Source organism: Lepisosteus platostomus, chromosome 17 (genome assembly GCF_059453375.1).
Source record: "Lepisosteus platostomus isolate fLepPlt1 chromosome 17, fLepPlt1.hap1, whole genome shotgun sequence".
NCBI lineage: Eukaryota > Metazoa > Chordata > Actinopteri > Semionotiformes > Lepisosteidae > Lepisosteus > Lepisosteus platostomus.
Window position 1 is genome coordinate 18,238,403 of NC_142627.1, and position 19,866 is coordinate 18,258,268.

At 39.0% G+C, this 19,866-nt stretch overlaps 1 protein-coding gene across 4 annotated transcripts in view; it reads right to left on the reverse strand.

The window, feature by feature from the left end:
* Positions 1-19,866, reverse strand: part of camkmt (calmodulin-lysine N-methyltransferase) — a 129,847-nt gene that overhangs the window by 36,610 nt on the left and 73,371 nt on the right. For all 4 annotated transcript variants that reach the window (XR_015927928.1, XR_015927929.1, XM_088610081.1 and 1 more), the window contains exon 4: positions 2,884-2,944. Coding sequence is in view for 2 of the 4 variants with exons in the window: in XM_088610081.1 (XP_088466207.1) it covers positions 2,884-2,944 (61 nt within the window). In the remaining 2 variants the exon portion in view is untranslated. The remainder of the gene's footprint in view (positions 1-2,883; positions 2,945-19,866) is intronic.

Sequence of the window (19,866 nt, forward strand, 5' to 3'; positions counted from 1 at the left end):
AACTGATCAGCTGCTTATGGAATATAAAGAAAACTGGAGGAAATGTTAATTCAGCTTGTGTGTTGTGCAACGCATGACAACGTACTACTCTGTCACACTAAATTAACGACCTGCCAATAACTCAATCTTCACAGTGGGGAGCCCAATGTTATTCCAGAGTGCCCAGTGATATATTTTTGTGTCTTTAACAGGAATCCCTGAAGGGAAAGTATTTTTCTTTATTTTTTAAAAAAGAGGACTGGCATTTGACATTTTTTCTTTTACACAACCATTTTACTTTTGAAAAATGTCAGATATAGATGGGTGTCCAAGCTTTCGGGCCCAATTGCATATCACTCACACACAAATACACCATCTGGCAGCTGAGGCACAACAGGAACATCCAGGAAGTGGGGAAGAATTGCCAGACCATCTTCTGCTGGCTGTCTTTATCAGAGTGAGAACGAGGAAGAAAAGTCACAAAGCAGTGGCGACAGGGGGGGGCTGCCTCATTAGCCCTTCCTGCAACATTTATACCACTAGGCTGACAGAAGCAGATAAAGCGAAATCTGACAAGGTGTCCTTTTTCTGCAGCTTTTGTTGCTCCTTCTTTTTATTAGTTGCAGGCAATGGGCTGGGCTGCCCTGCTCATGGGCCCAGGGGCAGATGCCTCTTGCACTCTGTCAGCACTGTACTAGTTCAATGGGAATCAATCAAATGCTAATTCATGCCTTGCAAATGATGCCCCTTTGAATGAGTAAAATTTAAAAAAGCACATTTAAAACAATAAAAAGGCAGAAAATACCAAGATAGAAAATACTATTTGGTTCCTTTATTTTACCACATAAGTCAATTGAAAGCAAATTCTGATTTACAGAGACAAACTGGGGACCCTTCTATAATGTATGACATTTACAAAAGCAATCTGAGCAAAGTACTTTGAACAACGGAACAACAGCTGTATCCAACCTGGGATTAGAACCCACGACCCTTAAGAATAGAGTCTAGAACCAACTAAAACAGCTGCTTAACAGCTAGAATATTGTACAGAGGACAGTGGAAAGGTCTCATGCCTTTATAAAATGTGATTTCTTTTTAAAAGCAAGCCTGACATACTATGCCAGCCAGTTGAAGACTGATTGTGACTCACAAGGGTAAATCATGTTCATTTTTGAGGGGAGTACAACTTTCACATCGCCAAAAATCTGGGCACAGTCCATCATTCCACTGTGGATGAGTTCCAGGACCAGTGGCCAGAGCAGCATTCAGGTAGCTCCAAAGTGAACTTGAAGAAACAAACTGAGGGCATTGGAATCGATTGTATTTAGTGTAGTTCTGACTTTCTTTGGCAATAAATTGTTAAATATGAGCAACAACAATTGTTCTTTTTATTGGAGCTGTGAGAGTTTATGATTCTAAACAGAAAAGGCAAATACTTTTAACAAAGTTTAAGGCCACTAATTTTCCAGGAATAGAGGAAACACAATTTTTTTATTTTCACACAAACCTTCAGGATAAAATTGTTTTTTTTATGGTTTAAGTAGAGTGCTTCATAAATATGCCTGTGGTTTAAGCAATGCATTCATCAGTGAAGCACGTTACACATGTTCTTTAGTGTATCCTTAATGTTAATAGACGACAATCCTGGTATTCTTTTTTTTTAAATATGGGAAACTCATTACAATATTGAACCTTCCATGAGCATAAGAAAAAATAACTCAACAATGAAGCCACATTGTTGTAAAATGAGCAATTAAAAATTAATGTGCACAATGGTTCTGGTATAAGCATCAGTTAGGACAAAGGGCTACTGACAGGTAGCTATTTGGCTGTACAGTCTCTTAAAGGGATAAAAAAAAATCCAGTGATATGTTGAAATCCTAGAGCTTTCAGTAAATCTGTTGCTTTTCTTGAGTGTCTCCAGCAAGTTTGAAGAGGGGGTTAGTGAAGACAAGTGACAGCAGCAGGGTGTACTGGTTGAAGCTAACATTATGAAATCCATCATTCCCAGAGGTGGCACATTGGAGCATGTCTCACACGCACACACACACACACACACACACACACACACACACACACACACACACACACACACACACACACACACACACACACACGTCTCTCGTATCCACAGCGCCCCGTGTTCCTGTTTCATGTCACTCTGCAGAGTGTTTCTTGCTGTTATGTTTTAAACACATTTTCCCTGCCCTGGCCATAACAGAACAGTACCCACAAACATTAATCTCATGCAGTGAAGCTCATCCTTTTCTGGCTTAAATCCTATCAACGGGACAAAAACTGTTCTTAATGCAATGCCCACAAATGTCAAATGAGAATTTCTGGGAGTACCCGAATCACTAGACTGGTAAAATAGAGTGTCAAGGGGGCTGAGAAAAAAGGGTTAAGAAGACAGGCAGTTCATCACTTACTGTACTTTATTTTTATATGATGTGTGCATGAAATGTACCTAGAAAGGTTAATGAGCACAGACAAAATACATTCCCCCCAAGGGCTAAGGTCCAACTCCCCTTGTCCCTAACCACCTTGCAGGTCTTTCTTAAAATGCTGTCTTATTTGCAAACCAGTGTTCGCCTGACCTTCAGAATGAAAACCAATCGATCCTCTTTTTCTTCACTCCTGCTTTCTGGAAAAAAAGGAAATCAAAGAGCAACATAACGCCTTGAGTGGAAATCAAAAGTCTCAGATGCCTTTCACCCCAGCCAGGAGCTTGCACTGCAGTATTTGCGCCCACAGGCAGCAGGACGACTGAAGCGGAGAGCAGGGAGTGGGGAGTTGGGGGGGCACCGAGAGCCCTTTGTACTAAACCTCAATCAACACAGTCAGTCAGCAGCTATCAATACAGCAGTGTGCAGGGGAGCACAGGCCAGGCACAGTGAGACTTACCTGAACATGTGGCGGTTCTTCAGGCAGTAATAGGCCAGTACTTCTTCTGATGGCCATACACCTGCAACAGATTAGCACCGAAGAATTTAAAAACTGATGGAAATGAGCAGGGGAAAAAGATGCTTAATCACGATGGAACGTTGTCTAGAGGTTACATTGCTGAAATGGGAGTCAAAATACTAAAAGATGTGTTAAACACCTTCAAACAATACTGCGTGTAATACCGTAATTTTAATATTCTGCTTATAAAGGCTATAAATATAAAATACACTTTAAAACTTTGACCAGATCGCATGTTTTCTTATATGTGCAATTGCCATTTATATTTTTGTAGGACACACAACAGCACCAACACAAGAACCAACGAATGAAGGATTAACACAGATTTCACCACAGGTCCCTGGCTAGTTTAAACCCACCCACCTCAGATGTGCCAGGCCAACAGTGGATTACTGCCTCTGGATTCCTAGTTGCAGTCTGCCAATGACACAGCCCTGACTCAAAATACAACTCCCTGGACTACAGGGCTCAGCCTACACTCTGAACAAGTGTCTGTACTTGTTGAACCACTTAGGAGGTTCTTTTTCAATTGGACAGAGCCTACAGCACACATCCACTGATTGCAGAGCACTGAGATTCAGTCTCTCCATCCTTCACTCCCACCATCCTGGCTAAGGATGAACTTATGTTTTAAAGTCCCAAGGATGATTTGATACAAAAAAGGAAAAGCTGATAAACAGTCAGAAGCCCTGTCGCACAGGCGGAAGTAAAGATATATATTGGACTTGAAAGATTGACGGTGACCAGTAGGTAATCGGTCTTTTCAACCACACTCCACAAGGTGTGAAAGGTGTACTAAAGTGTGCCCAATCCTAAACTACAGCTTCTTTTGTGGCATACAGGAGCTGTTATCAGGAAGTATATTGCTCTGTATGCAAAACTGAGTAACCATAAACATACTTTTAATATGCAACAGAAAGAAGGCACAAATTGTGCCTTGATAAGAGGTTGTATTTTGTTACATAGCTTAGGGAAGACAAAGAAATGTGGAGAAAAAAATAACGATACAACCTTGAGACCCTGCTGCTCTTGTGAATTTTAAATATTTACAGCCTGATTTTTTATGTGATTGATTTGTGGCATTCTGATCTTAAATCCCACATGCTGTTACTCCCTCAGAAAAAAAAAGCTTTTATATTTGCATGTTGAAAAACACAGGATACAAGAGAAGAATAAAAAATGGATGCAGAGCAAATAATCACAAAAGGATACCTCCAGCTCTACACAGTACCACAGCAGCTCTCTTACTAAGCTTCATGAGTATAATTTTGCTACTTAAACATACACCAAGCTCTGAAAAGTCAATATAACTATATATATATAAATATATGCTCAATTCCAGGGAACACCTATCAATTGTAACAGGCAGATGTGCTTATCAGTTACTGTCAGTTGTCCTCGTTTAGTTAAGTAATAAAGTGTTATAATTCCTCTATTGTTTTTTTTTGCATCGAATTTGGCACTGGAAGAAATAAACACTCATTTCTGGCTGTTGGTATCTTTGATGGAGGAGCTCAGCTGCTATTTTCTTGATATCATAGCAGAGAAGCCGAAATTTAAAAAAAAAACACAAGAGAAAAGCAGTCGATATAATAAGCAGCTTAAATGCACCCATCCGCAGTTCCCCATGTCCAGACACAGGGCCGTTCACAGCCAGCACCCACAGCTCCCTGAGTTCCGTGATGAGGTGAAGCAAAAGGGGATTTAATAAATACTTATTGATAATGCGTCAAAGTGTTTCATTCCCATTAAAAAAGGATGCCAGATTGTTTTCTTGTGAATTTATTCTGCGTTCCTGCATGAGTGAATGCGTGGGAGGAAGAGACATAGAAAGCTGTGGTATTTACTGGAAAAACACCTGACTAAGAAAAATTAACAGTAGTTACACTACAGTTAGGCATCAATCTTTTTTCTACAAAAGTTTTTAAGTATATTCTTACACAGAAACGTTATACAGTACATGCATGAATGTGCATCCATTATATTTATTATTTGTATATACAGTATGATGGCACCATACAGTATGTACAAATATAATATACAGGTATTCTACAGTGTATATATACTATGTAATATGTATACTGTACATGCAAACACAAATATTACATTCGTGTTATACACATGGAATTAATGAATAAAAATATAGCTATAAGTATACATACTTTGCACAAACAAAAATGTACACAAAAATTGCGTGTAGAAATATATTAATAGACAAAAGTGCTTGTGCATTAATACGCAGTAATATACAGATGAATACATATCTTCAAATGTGAAAAATAATGTTGAACTACAGCATTCAGCACATTTTTTCCAGTTTTTTTACTCCTTTGATAAAATTATATATTTTGTTTTGATACAACATGATTCTTCAAAATAACATGCCTTTACTTGAGAACTGGATAACAATATACACACAGGTGGAATTCAGAAATAAATTATAGGTACAGTTAGTGGAAAATGAGGGACTGCAGTTTCAGAGGGATGTACTGTAATACATCATCCCTTGAGATGAAACACTCAATTAATTTAGATAGGGTAGACCTGAAAATCAGGTCAGAGGAAGACATACTTCAGTTAACTGAGATGAACAAACGATTTCCGATCTGGACTTTAAACCATGAGATATATTTTCAGACTTATTGACAAACTTGCAGAACATTGTTTATGTTAATCTGTAAATTATGACCAACACAATCAGTTACAAGGAAAGATGAGAAAACAGAACCTTTTTTGAATATTTAAACAAATGTGTTGTTATCCACATGAAACTTGTGGTTTTGATGAAACAGGTTTTTCAGTTAGGCAAAAATAAAGACCTTTGACATACATCTCTTTTGAGGTAGAAACATAGCGGTACACAGTCACAGTACCCATACAATGAGGGTTTAAGTAAAAATTCCATCAAGAGAGTGACCACCTGAGTGGCTGAACTGGTAGTGGTGCTCATCCGAGTATAAATTGAGCTCTGTGATCACAAGTCATTACACTACAGCGACTAGGATTCCTGAAGAAATGGCTTAAACTTAGTGTCTCTGAAGGGAAAGTGACATTAGTTGACCAGGGCTGTTCTGGCTTTCAGAAACACAATGATGTGTGAAGGGACGACTGGCTTGAAGGTGGGTGGGTTGGAAGACACTGCTTGCAGTTCCTCATTCTTTCCCCGTGTGCGGTGGTGGGTTTTGTAACTGCAAGCATGAGACGTGAAAAACAGTTTTTTTAAAACCCACTCTCTTAAAATGGGAAACTTTGTTTCAGACTAAGTCCTGGTGATGCCAAGTGCAACACTAAAGTTAGGTTATTATAAAGAGACTGGCTGCTATAAAGAGATCCAAGGGCACTGCTTTTAGAGAACATAAGATTACAAGCGATCTTTCTCGTCTTCTTATCCATGAACAATACAAAGCAGCATAGCACAGAGCAGCAGAGTCCAGCCAAAAGAAGCATGAAAAAGCCAGTCCTTTCTTAGCGAGACGTGCAATTAAATATAGAAAGTGTACTACAAAGTTCCATTTGGGACACACCTTCCTCATGTTGGAAGATAAACACAAGGTTATATTTAGATGCTTTCAAAATGTTTTCAAAAACGTTCTGCACCAAGAATAAGGGGATACAAGCAGAAAATGTACAAAACAAACAAAAAAACATTCAGAAATGCTAAAAGAACCTTATTTCTTACACGGGCAGTTAAAGCTCAGAGCACTTTCCTTTCGTGTGTTGCTGAAACCAATTCAGTGGAATTTTAGAAAACATGTCAGTTATTCAATTTTTAAATGCAATTAGATAAGACATGAGAGATGTCTGGTTGTCCAGAGGACCTGTTCTTGTGCTGTCAAAGATGGTCTGAAGGCAAAGAAATATGAAGGCAAAAACAGTGTACTGCAAGGGTACCAATTAAAATGTAACAGAAGTGTGACAACACACAGTTAAATTTGGAATAAGCAATTCCAAATTTGCTACATGGTAGTTAACCTGCCCTTATAAGTCTTTGGTGTGGCTGTGCTAGTTTTAAGAGTTGACTCAAGATTATAATTTCAGAAAGAAAATCTTTTATTTTACTAATGTACACATACTTTTGTCACTAGCAACCTCCCTCGGAGTCATCATCCCAAGCTTTCCAGATGATCTGCACATTAACTGAGAAGTCAGATAATTCTTAAGCCTCCTCTGTTACAGATCCAATAATGGATAAGAGAGCATTTCAACATGATCAACTGGCAATCTGTCCAGGCTGCCCGGTACTTTGCTTCAAGTTGAGATTAGCGATTGAAATTCAACAAAACCTCTGCACAAACAAATGGCATTACGACAGCTGAGTCTAAAACCAAGCTGTAGGAAGGAGACCTGGTCCTGAATCTCAGGTCCTCATCCTAATCCAACTCATTAATTCACTCTCCACCATGGCACCAATTATTTCCCATTCTATGTTTTATAGCTCACATTTAAAAAATCTGTATTCATAAAATGGTGCTTACTTAAATGTCCTGTTTACATATTTTGTGAGTGTTTAGCAATGAGGTGCTTTCACTCCATCACAGGTAGAACAGAATTAGAAGAAATCTCCTACTGCATATACAGTACAATCTTCAAATATTTTAATTCTCAGTAGCTGTGCCTCTGAGAGGAATGGGATTAAGTGGAAAGTGGTGTGAGTTGACCAGCCCTATAGGTGGTACCATTCATTCGAAATTCCAAAGTAAGGCAATCGAGGGAGAAGAGTTAGGAAAGTTTGTCATTCAATAAGTTTAATTTTAAAAATGCTGGTCATGTGCTCATCTTAGGACAATGATTCTCAGATTCATACCTCAAAAAATGTTCTGTTTGTTTCTTCCAAGTGTTACTTAACTGATATTCTTATTATTGTTGTTGAAGTCAGTTGATGAGATTTATTGCTATTTAGATTGCAAGGTTTGACCTGTTGGGTTGTAGTAAAGGTAATTCCTTTTCATAATGTGCCAGTGTATGAAATAACACACTATACACAATACTAATGCAGACATCAGTATTAGTATCCTTCATCTGCAACTAGTTTAAACACAAATGTAAGCGTAATAAATATTGACAAACAATACCTATTTTATGATGTAAGTTAATCTAGGAGCTAAGATTTCTTATGAAGACACAGGATGTGAAAATCTGCAACTCCACTTATTTAGTTATATATATGTGCATATAATGATACAGCATATAACGACCTGAGATGTATACTGTGATAAACATTAAAAGTATGAGCAGAAAAATGAGCTCCAAATGAGCTGCATCCCGGAGACTTCTAAAATACAGAACCTGAACTGTGTACATGAGTGTTCTTAAATAAATAATGTGGTTCTTTCAGATAACGCAGCTTTCTCCCTCAGTAAACAACTTTTTGGATTAAGTCTTGTGGCCAGTATAATAAGGGGGCTATCTGTGCAGTGCTGTTGCATTGTCTTTGCTCTCAGGGAAGGCAGTGAAATCTTTACACTGCTATTTATCCCAGCCCCTGATAGCTTAGTTATCTGCCTTCAAATGCCAAGATAGAGGAATCTCATCATCCAGCAGGCCAGCTGCATGATGGGCAGTTAATAGATATATCAGACCTCGGGATATATGCTAAGCTGAGCAGATGAATGGTTGGTTGATACATTGATTGATTAGCATAGGGAGAATGGCTTTCTTTTTGACAACCTAAGATTACAGTTCAGCACAGCTTAAATTGCTTACTCCTCTTCTAGCAGGCTTTCAAATTACAGTCCTGTCACCTGGATTCTGTCTATTTGGGGAATGTTAATGTATATAAACAATTAAGAAAAAAAGGAGATGGGGGTGTTGTCGACTGTGCTTGTGGAGCAGAGGGGATGGGGGGCTGCAGGAGGGTGGGGGTAGGAGGGGGATGGTGACTGCTTGGCCGTTGCTGAAACAAAATGGCTTCATAACACGCAGGTCTTGTACTGTTGTCATTACTTGGTGAAAAATTAATTATGTTAATTTGTGCTGGCTAATTATGGGGGACATATTGGAAGTGGCAGGTTAACAGCACCCCCAGATCTGGTTAAAAAAAAAAGAACCGACAGCACAATACCGAGAGGTTAGCTGAATGATGCTTCCTTTATTTTAACTGGAGTGCTGTCTTCCATCCTTTGCTTTTACTGCACACTCTCAGTGCCCCATCAGGCCAAGCCAAAGCAGTTTTCCTAAAAGTTTCTTCACTGCCTCTCTTTGAAATCCCCTCCTCACCTGACTTCTCCTTTTTTCATGTCCCTCAGCAAAACCAAGGAAAACGAGCTTCTGCAGCTGAAAGGAGCAAGATGGATCTGAAAAGCTGCACACATGCTACGGGAAGGACAATTTACAGCTAGGAGAGTGTTATGAGGTAGATCATAAGTCCGCAAGTGAAGGCCACCCTCAGAGAAAGGAGTCTGAGCTACTTCCTTTTAACATGCAGCTCAGAGCAGTGGCCACCATCAGAACATTAGGCCCATTCTGAAGGTTTCATGAGGTTGCATGCTCATCCTTTTGGATTGATTATTACTGTCTAGATTTAAAACAATAATAAAATTATAATCAAAAGATACCATAGGATTTAATGTTAAATACTGCACCTGTATATTAAATGCAAACTGAGCAAGTGACATTTAACAAATACAACTGTTATTAAATGCTTCCTTAATATAGCCATGACATCACCTATGAAGCAGAGCCTTAATTCGCTAAGTGTAAGAAGTTTAGTTTCTTTTTTTAAAAAAACACAAACAAACAGCGGCCAATTTCACATTACAATTAATGTATTTCATTATGTTTCTCTATTAAGAGCATAAAAATAAAATAAGCTGGAAATAGGCGTAATATTATAATTTTGAAGGAAAGTGCCAGCTCACCAGTGCCTAACTCAAGATCTGCAGTCACGCAGACACATTTCTCCAGTTGTTCCACATATTAACCACCACTAACTTGGAATGTGGAGCTAGAATACAAAGTCTGCAGCTTCACTGCCATACTGGTAATACTGTGTGTGCAGAGAGCCTAACTTTCTCTACAAGACAGATCACAAAAAGCAGTGCACTGTAAGCACTAGATTTACCCAGGACTGCCAAAAAACTAACTTCTGTGTTCAACTCTGCAGTTATCTTTCTTATTATTACTAACTCAGAGGTTTAGAGTTTCAAATGATTAAACAGCATTAAAGAACTCAAAGACCTGGCCATTATCTGCAATTTGAGGACAGTAAAAGCAATTGAAGAACTCATAGTCTCATTCCCCTCGCTACTCCAATCTCAGCTAGCATACACTCCAAGTCCTCTTGATTGCCTCAATAAAACCCAGTGCAGGCACTGGCGCTGATGAGACAGCATGGTCATAATAATAATAACCCACTACAGCTGAAGGAACATTGGAACTGGCAATAATACAAAATCTCAAAGCTTCCTTTACAAAGTATAAATTCCAAAAAGACTTTGCTTTGGTGTAGTGTCCTGACATTTCACTTCACTGCATCTACTCTGTATTTCCTTCATTCAGAAATAACTACACTGTATATATACAGTACAGTACATATTCGGAAAGGAAACTGTGTCTACCAGATAAGGAGAATTACCTTGAATCTGCTTAATTTTTGTGATTCACACACTGTACACACTGCGACCAAACAGAGTTTTTATACGAAAACTATTTTCAAACAACTTCAGAATTTCCTCTAATTTCCATGTCCAAAGCATAGACTTGGTTGATTCATTAGAGTGTATGGTAACTATTCAGGGTTTAAGAAGTTGAGTCACCATTAATTCACAAGAAGAAAGCCTGTGCTCCATACACAGCAATGATCCAATGATCAAGCGTACTCATCTGTTGACGGTGCCTTCAATTGGAATGTCCCAACAGGCTGCTGGCAACAACTTCAGATCTCACAGCAGCACGTATTTTTCTGAGATGTTACATTACTGATCGTAATGCCCTGGTTCCCAGTCCTGGTGACCTTCACACCTGTCGCTTTTTGTTCCAGCCAAGCCCTTAGGTACACGATCAACCCTTCCTTAATAATTACTTAACTTAATACTTAATAATACTTAAAACGTGATAATACTAAAAGTAATTTGAACGGTTTGTTCCCAGCTCTTGAGCACGTTGGAGATTGTGACCGTTGTATTTGGTAAGTGAAAGAAAATCCCAAACTTGTGACTAGAGACAAAATGCAAACATTCAATTGAGAAACTCCTTAAAATCTAGTAAGGCTTCAATGATCTAATGAAGGTGGGGTGGAATGAAAACCAGCTGGACCTGGACCAGGATTGGGCACCACTGGCATCCAGATTAGGACACTTGACATCCTGAGGATGAGGATGTCTATGTACATTACCACTGGCACCAGACAGATGGTTAAAAGTCATGCATCTCCATAGTCACAGATAGAACATATTGATTGCCTCCATGAGCATCTTGCAGTCACTGAAGCTTATGGTTGCCATAGAACTACATTTACAACCCATTCGTGATATTATAGGCCAGGTGAACTCGAAGACAATGAGTGACCTGTATACACCATTTAAGGATGGCTGCATCCATCACTGATTCGGTAATGTTGTGGTACATTTTATACTTTGGCCACTTAGCTATTCCCCATACAGCTCCTGCTTTGCAGAAGTATATAAACACTGTATATGGTGCGTTCTTATTAAAATTAAGCAAACTCACCCATGAAAATAAAATGCAAGAAATAATTTGGAAGCAGCACAACATCCCTGAAAGTATGATTTATGTTAAATTACCCAATACAAGTCTCAAATTGAAAAGAAAGAAGTAAAAATAGAAAATCAATGAGAATCTTCACTCACGAGAATTTTAATTGTGGTTTCAATGCAGAAAAGAATCAAAGAAAATCCACTAAAAACAAAGAGCCTTTTTATTAGTGCCTGATATTTATATTGTAGATGGTAATGAATGTTAGCTCCATGGCTGTTTATTCATTTCATTATATGGTTTAATCCAGAAAGCATTAAATTCATAAAGAGGATTGCAACAATGATTGATGAAGGACCAAAGACTGACTGTATCATATAAACACACACACACACTCTCCACATAAACACTGAATGCACATCAAGTACACATCAAGGAAAATGTGAAGAAAGACTTTTTCCTTTTTACAATCCATTCACTTAAGTCCAATGTCTTAAACACTTCTGAGCATCACACTCCACCAAATAATTCAACTTCTAACACACATAGTATATACATTTGAGCAATACTTTTGGAATCCTGACGTTTGTGGAGAAGAATAATGTAAAGAATGTCAAATCTGAAAAGATACAGAAAATGAAATTGATGGTTGCAGTTCATTGTCAGATCTCGAACACTGACTGGAAAGTGTATGTTTTCATATTTCACTTACCATTTGCAATCCCACACAAAAAAGAAAGGATTTAAAAACAGCCGAAAGAAAATTCCAGACACTGCTGGTTTTATGCCTATATTTATGGAAGTAAACCAAAGTGTCAAAAATATTTCAAGACCCAAATACTGGTCACTTTTATTATGGAACAAATTAACGATTACCTTATTTTTCTTACACCAATCACAATATTTCTGAAATATTTCTGAATATTTCTGTAAGATAAATATCTTCACATGATGTTTAACAAGGTTTTAGGAGTGAAAGTTGCAAGAACAGAATTTGCAATGGACAATTCAGTGAAATCCCTAACTGTATAGGGTATTTCATCATTACTGTGCAGAACTTAAGCAGGCTTAGAAAATCTACAAGATTCACACTGCAGGTACCCGCCAGTGAACTCTGCACATTACACATACTAGTTTGCATGGCCTACTGTGGTGATATTAACATTATTACTGTTATTTGCACAGAAGAGATTCATGGCTTTTTTCCCCGCACACCCCTTTGGAAGTTACGCAGTGTGCCTCTGAACCCTCTGCTTCTTCAGACACGGATGACTTTGGCTAAGAGGTTCACAAAGAGGGTTAAAGCAGCATTACAGAACAGAACCCCCCCCCCAACACTCCATCACCACCCCCTCGCTGTTCCTTTCACATCAGTTAAATGTTGTAAGGGATCAGCTGTTCCTCAAATCCCCAGCTCTCCAGCCTGTGAGACTTGAGTGTGTGGGGTATAAACAAGGTCTGTTTATCGGTGTCTCCTCTACAAATAAAGGCGACCAGGCGTCTGTGCAGCATATGCTTGCTGTAAACTGGAATCTGATTCTCTTTATAAAAATAGATTTAATTCCCCCTACGGTGGCTAGGGCCGCCGTTTTGTTGTATACCAGTAGTGACTAACTTGAAACTGCCTTAAGGTTTTACTTGATGCTTTGGTTTTTTTTTTTAAAAATAAAGATGAACTGAATGATATCTTCAGGCTTATTCGGAGGAAATAAAATTAAACCTGAAATGATTTTAGCGCGCCGTTTGGTGCACTTCCCAGAAGCAATCTCTTGCAGTCCAGATTTTCCAGGAAAAAAAGGCAACACAGAAAAGACAACAAGAAGTTAAAAAGCTGAGCAGCGCAGGTCAGCTGTGACACAACGAGTTATCATTTTCTAGCACTTTCTCTCGGTGAGAAAAGGACTTTAAATTCAGGTGCAAAGATTAGTACTTCTTTCTCTCTCTCTTTCTCTTACCTCTTTTCACATCTTGATGCCTTTTAAATGTCACTTATTTTACATGAGGTACTTTGCCGAGACATGAATCAACAGCAATCAGAACTATTATCCCCCCATGGCGATCCCAGGTCCTAATGCATTACGACACCTTCTCTGGCTGGTCACTGATTTACCTTTTCCGCTTTGCAGAGAATTAAGTGGCATTATGTGAAAACGGTTGTGATCTGAACAGCATGGGCATAACTGGTATTAAATTTACCTCTCAGCCTAAGTGAATTTTCCTCACAACTGCCTAATCAAAGTGAAAGCTGTGGACAAAGCTTGCCCCGCCAGCACTTCTCTGCCCCTGGGGTAAGAGGCTATTTTGTTTTATCTCGTTGTGCCGCTCTCGCTACTAGCTGGAAGAAGTTTAAAGCGGAATGGGGATAATCCGGCGCGGGTGGCTTCTCTGAAATAACATCCTTTACATGAAGAGGCTTTTAGCTGTCTGTCGGAGCCATGCCTATCACAGAAAGTGTGACAATCTCATTGCACTGGGCGTCCCTCTTCTGAAAGGAGGAAATAATAGCCGTAACAGTTATGGCTATTACTGACCTTACATGATCCGTTTTCCACTAAACACTTTTAACACTGCATTTTTACATATGCATGGGGAAATTAAAAGACTATTATTATCGCTTCCCTGGGTATTGAAATCCTCTTCAACATGTGAAGTTTGGGCATTGATATGCTAAAGTCAAGGCAAGCATTCATTTTGTTCCAAGATCAGCCCACGATAAGCGCTGCTTGTTACACAGGCTTAGCGTTCGGAGAGGACTGAGGTACGGCACAGTCAAGGTGTAGGTCGATGCGGCCAAAATGGCATTTTCACGCAAGTCACATAATCTGATGAAATAACACTGTAGGAATGAAAAAAATAAGATAAACCTTTCTCATAACAGCACAATAAACCTGCAAAGGTAACTGATACACAGCTGCCTTAAACATTAAAAATGGCTAAATACTGTATATAATAACAATGCTGATCATTGCCAGGCCTGGCCAAAAATCAAATATTCAACGATTGGAATTAAAAACAAATCTGAAACAACTGTCATAATAATGCAAGTCCACTGAGTGGCCTAAAATTAGATTTTCCTTTTTGGTTATTAAAAACACAGTCTTTGCGCCAGTTTATCTCATCTGTTTTCACCATTCATATAGGCCTGCCCAGTCGTTGGTAACTAGGAATGACATCACACGTCAGCTACAATCATATCCACACCCTGCCATTACCTATCTTACAGAAAAACCCGTAACAAGACTTAAAGCGTTTAAAAAAGGCAATGTCCTAACTTTTATTTTCCACTTCACTCTCTCCTGTTACTAAACAGTCATAATGAACAGAACTGATGATAATTAAGCCCAAGGGTTATACGTTAAGTTTTAGCCCCGCTATAGAGAAAAATTAATTAAGTTTAAAAACGATTTTAGTGACTCACTCATCTCAAGATTGTCAGCTATTTCTTTTACTAAAGAAACCTTTTACCCTTTGAAAATGTTCTATGACTATTAAAAAAATTATGATGTTTTAACAATTTTTAAACAATATTCTGTGTTTGTCAGTTTACCCACAAGTTTCATCATGCCTTGCAAATATGTGTTTTATTCTTGCTTGATGCATTATAACTATTAGTCTTTTATTTCAGGATATGCATTTCAGAAGACACATCAGGAAATACTACAGCCTCATCTTTACTTTTTATACAAATTATTATATAAACCTGTTACACTGTCTCCAACGTTAAACTAAATTCTGATGGAGCTGACTCAATCAAATAAATTGAGCACCACAAAAAGGAAAAGCAAATGTAATATAAAATAACAATCTTAAATTATTACTGAAATTAATGTAAAAAATAAAATCAAGGATTCATTAAGCTAAAAAATAATTTGCAGGCAGCTATTGTGCCAAAGTAAGGCAATATGTATGACATTTACACAAGGCTCGCAAAAACCTTTTTAATTAAAATTATACTCAAGAAAAGAAATACTGATAAAAAAGAAGCAGGTATAGAAAATTAATGTATGTTCTCTAGGTTCTCATTCCTGAACGTTTACAGCCTTTTCCTCCACCCAAACAGTTCCCCTAGTCTTAAGTTTAGGGGAAGCCATTTAGAACACCTACCATTTACCATTATGAAACTGGCTGCAAACTGAAGCTCAGAAATACCACTGGTTCACGTAAGTGTCTTTTTAGCCAGCAGGAGAAACCGTGTTAGATAGCAGCAACCACTGAACCACAGTCACATGACCTTAGGGTCAGTGCTAAATTGGCTTGACAAATAAAAAAGCAGACAATAACTTGATTAACACGCTCTGGCCAAACTAATAGGAACTGTTATTTGCCTTTCTGGCCTTGGTTTCCACTATTTTGGCCTCTCCTTCTACTGATGCTTCCTCCTTTGCTCCAGGTCTGAGCTGGCATCCTACCCTCAGCTCAGTCAACACGTGTTCTACTCCCTACCTTTCGTTACTGCTGCCTGAATTGCAAAGTCACATCTCTGATTTTTCTTCTCTCTTCTCTCCTCTGTCTACCCTTCTACTACTGTTTATACATAATATGGGCCAGGTCTTTTATCCTCCAGTTTTCACTTTTTTGGCCCCTGCTGCTTCTGACATCATCTCTTTGACCCCAGGACTGGCCGGCATCCTACCCTTCGCTCAGTCACCAAGTGTCCTACAATCTCTCTGCTTCTTCATGTCCCCTGGCATTCAATACAGCTCAGTGTCTCTCCCTTCCTAAGACTGGAGATCCTACCTAAGCCCCAACAATGTTGCCTGTATTTTTGTCTTTTCCTCCTTGCCTGCTGGCCTGCTGGCAGTGCACTTGGTGTTGTGTCTGTCTCTGACTTTTTGTCCCTTTTTCAAGAATGGCATGACTAAATGCACATCATTCTGGACTTATTTTTTTATTTTTGCTTAAGACAAAGTATTCCTAATGGGAAGCCTTGGACACTGAACCTGGTGTCAGGTCTCTCTCCTCCAGCATTCGTTCTTCTCAATCTCATTATTCAAAACCTTTTCGCCCCCATTGAACAGCTGAGACTAAAGTAGAGGCAACAGAAACAAATCCCTTCTCCTTTGGCTCCAACTACTGTTGCTACCTCCTGAGCTCACCCGGTGGGCAACCTGTGACCCTTATTCTCTTCACTGACCCCTGGCATCCAACATGACTTATGGCAATGTCCACCTATCCCTAAATCTCAAATTTCATTTTCTGCTCAAAACCCTCAAGCTTTCCTTATACCTCAACACACTTCAGAACCCAAATATACTGTATATGACCTATCTTCCTCAATGTATAATCTAATATTTATAACCTCCCCAGCACTGGGACATACAGGGCCCTACCTCCAGCTCACTCAACAAGCCTCCTATAATGTCTCCTCTTTACATCCTCTGGCATCCAACACTGCTTAATGGGAGTCCCTATTCCCCAGACTCCACTACCTTGTCCAGTACAACTCTTCTAATCTCAATTACCCCAATGCCCTGATTTATCTCTTGACCTAACTCTTTATCTCTTCCATGTCAACTGCTAAAATCTTCAATTTGCTAAATTCGGGTCAACAGACCGCTTATTCATGGCTGAAGTCGGCAATGTTTTGTTTTTTTCACCCCTATGTTTCAACATATCATGCCTCTGAACCACCAGCTTAGTATCTCTTTGGTTGATGCTGCAAGGGAACATTTTACTTTGCAGTCAGGATACCTTTTGCATTACTAATGGATTTTCACTGCAAACCTTGACCTGGCTTCATGTATATATAACAATAGAAAATGGAGGCAGTAATGAAGCAGGACAGATGGCAGATCTTTATTCATCATGGTGCTTTTAATGAAAAAAGTATTTGCCTTTAACCTGGGAGACGGTGGAAACAAGTGAAACAAACTTCAGTCCAAGAGCAAATTTTACAAAGAAGGTATACCACTGTACTACTGCAAGGGAAGAGAACAGAAATCTACTAGCACAAGTACGAGCAAAATAAAACAAATAGACAAAAAGGGAGACTTTTAAGGAAAGCTTGCAAAGATACCAGCAGCAGGTGCAGCAGCAAGATGAGTTCCTGCAGGCTCTGTCATGAGTTGCAACACTTCTCCTTGCTGTGTCTCCTACTAAAACACAGCCTCCACAATGTCACAATAGCGCATGCTATTGATAATATACTGTCATGTTTTGCACAAGGTTGCACTCCACCTGCTTTCAACAAAGCCATACAGTTTAGCATGCCAGCCAAGGGAGGCATTAGCCCCCCTGTTCTCTAATTGTTCTCTGGCCCAAAGCCCCAAGCTTTCAGTCACTTAGAACAACAAGGAACAGCAATGTTGATTCCAGCAGAGCAGCTATTACGGGCTCATTCATGGCTTTACAATGGAGGATGCTGAAACCGCAATTGTTTTTTAGCAGAAAAATTGTGCTAATAGGTATATCTACAGATATGTTAATTGGATAAACATTGCTGCCATGTTGTGTACCTAAATAAGGTCAAATCCTGATTCATCTCTCCTTTTAAAGTCATTGTGTATCGACATGCAGAAATGGGAAAGAGACAGGATTCCAAATAACTTCTGCTGATAAATACAAAGCCAATTACCTTTTACAAAAAAACAATACTCTTTTAGCATATTATTGTTAATAACATACGCTTAATTATTGTCCCTAACACAGGAAACTTTATATACGTCTATTGGCAGTGTCTCATGAAAGAACAAGGAAAATCAGCTCATGGGATATACACAAGACTCCCTTCTGTGGCAGCTCAAGGCAAAGTGTGCAGATTTCTAATCCAAATCATTTTTCACAATACATCCTGAAGTAGAGTCTCTGTCTCTACTTATCTGTTGTGTCCTTTTTCCACTTTACAATTATTCTGTTGTATTCGTCTAGATCTAACTGTCTCTTTATCTTCATTCCATGCTGGGACTCATTACCTGTCTTTAAGAATACCCCTCTACGTATTCTGCATTACTATTTCTGTATTATTAAAGCCTGGGTACACAGCACAGCAGAGAAAAGGACCCAGCTGCATGGAACAAACATTGCAGCCCAGACATGCACGACACAAAGTAACTGGCTTGCACTACAGTGGCCTAAATGGATTCTGTTGGAAAACTTCTGGTGAGCAGAGCAATGTAGCAAAGTTGCTGAACTTCAACAATTAACGCAATTACGAGGGACAAGCACTAAGAGCTGTCTAGCCAGGCTGCCCATGGGACATGTGGCCCTTGCAGATAGGTGCCCTTTGAAATCCCCACTTGCCAAGTGCAGCGTTGTTGTCTGAGGGCTCTAGTTATTTAAAGTGACACTTTAGGGGCAATTTCCATGAACTTTGAAAGAGGGGATCACACCAAATTAGGCAAGAGAAGGAGTCTCACCAAAAATAGGCCAATATTTGAAAAAATCACACCTAATCAGCTGATTCAGGGAGTCTTGGTAGCACGCTGGGCGTCTTGAGGATAATTTGCTAACTAAGTCTAACCCAAAGCAGGGAGATCTTGTTAGTCAGGAAAATCATTTTCCTTCTCCCCCTAAGCTACTGAACTGTACACTGACCATACCCTACAGCAATGCTTGCCAAAGAAAGGCACACATGCACAAAAAAATAACAAAATCTATGTGAATTGTAGTCCAAACATTTTTTCATATTAGTCTTTTTTTCCTGTCTTTCCTGTGGGGATTTAAACACATCATTTTAATTTTTAGTCTTCAGGTTGCTAATATCCAAATGTAGAACTTACCTCAAATATCAGCTACATGGTGGGCTATATTGTAAGTTGCATGCATAAATAAATGTCCTTGCTTGTAAATGTATTTTAGGCAATTTTTCACTGTGCACCTATGCTTCACATGAGTTTGAAAGTCATACAGTACATATAGATATATCTTGCAGGTGCAATCTTACACATTCCACTTCTTGCTTCAGACAATAATCTCACAGTGTAAAAAAGCAGCAAAAAGCAGCCCATAGGTAAAGGATTTCTGTGACAAATGTGCATGTTTCAGAACAGACTTGATTCAAGAAGCTAAACAGACTGGTGTCTTTATCTAAATGAGAAACAAATGTTGCTCAAACCAGTTAGATACCATGGCTCTGAAAAGTATGAGGAGTGACCTAGTATAACACATTCCATTTGTCAGGCCACTTTATGTCATCTAACATTTTTGGAAAACTGAGGTTTTACTACAGAGCATTACCCTTCATCGCAAAGACATTTCAGAGAATGGCAAACTCCATTGCCGTTTCTGATATTAAATAAAGCTAACAGATGACATGTGGACATAATTGGGACC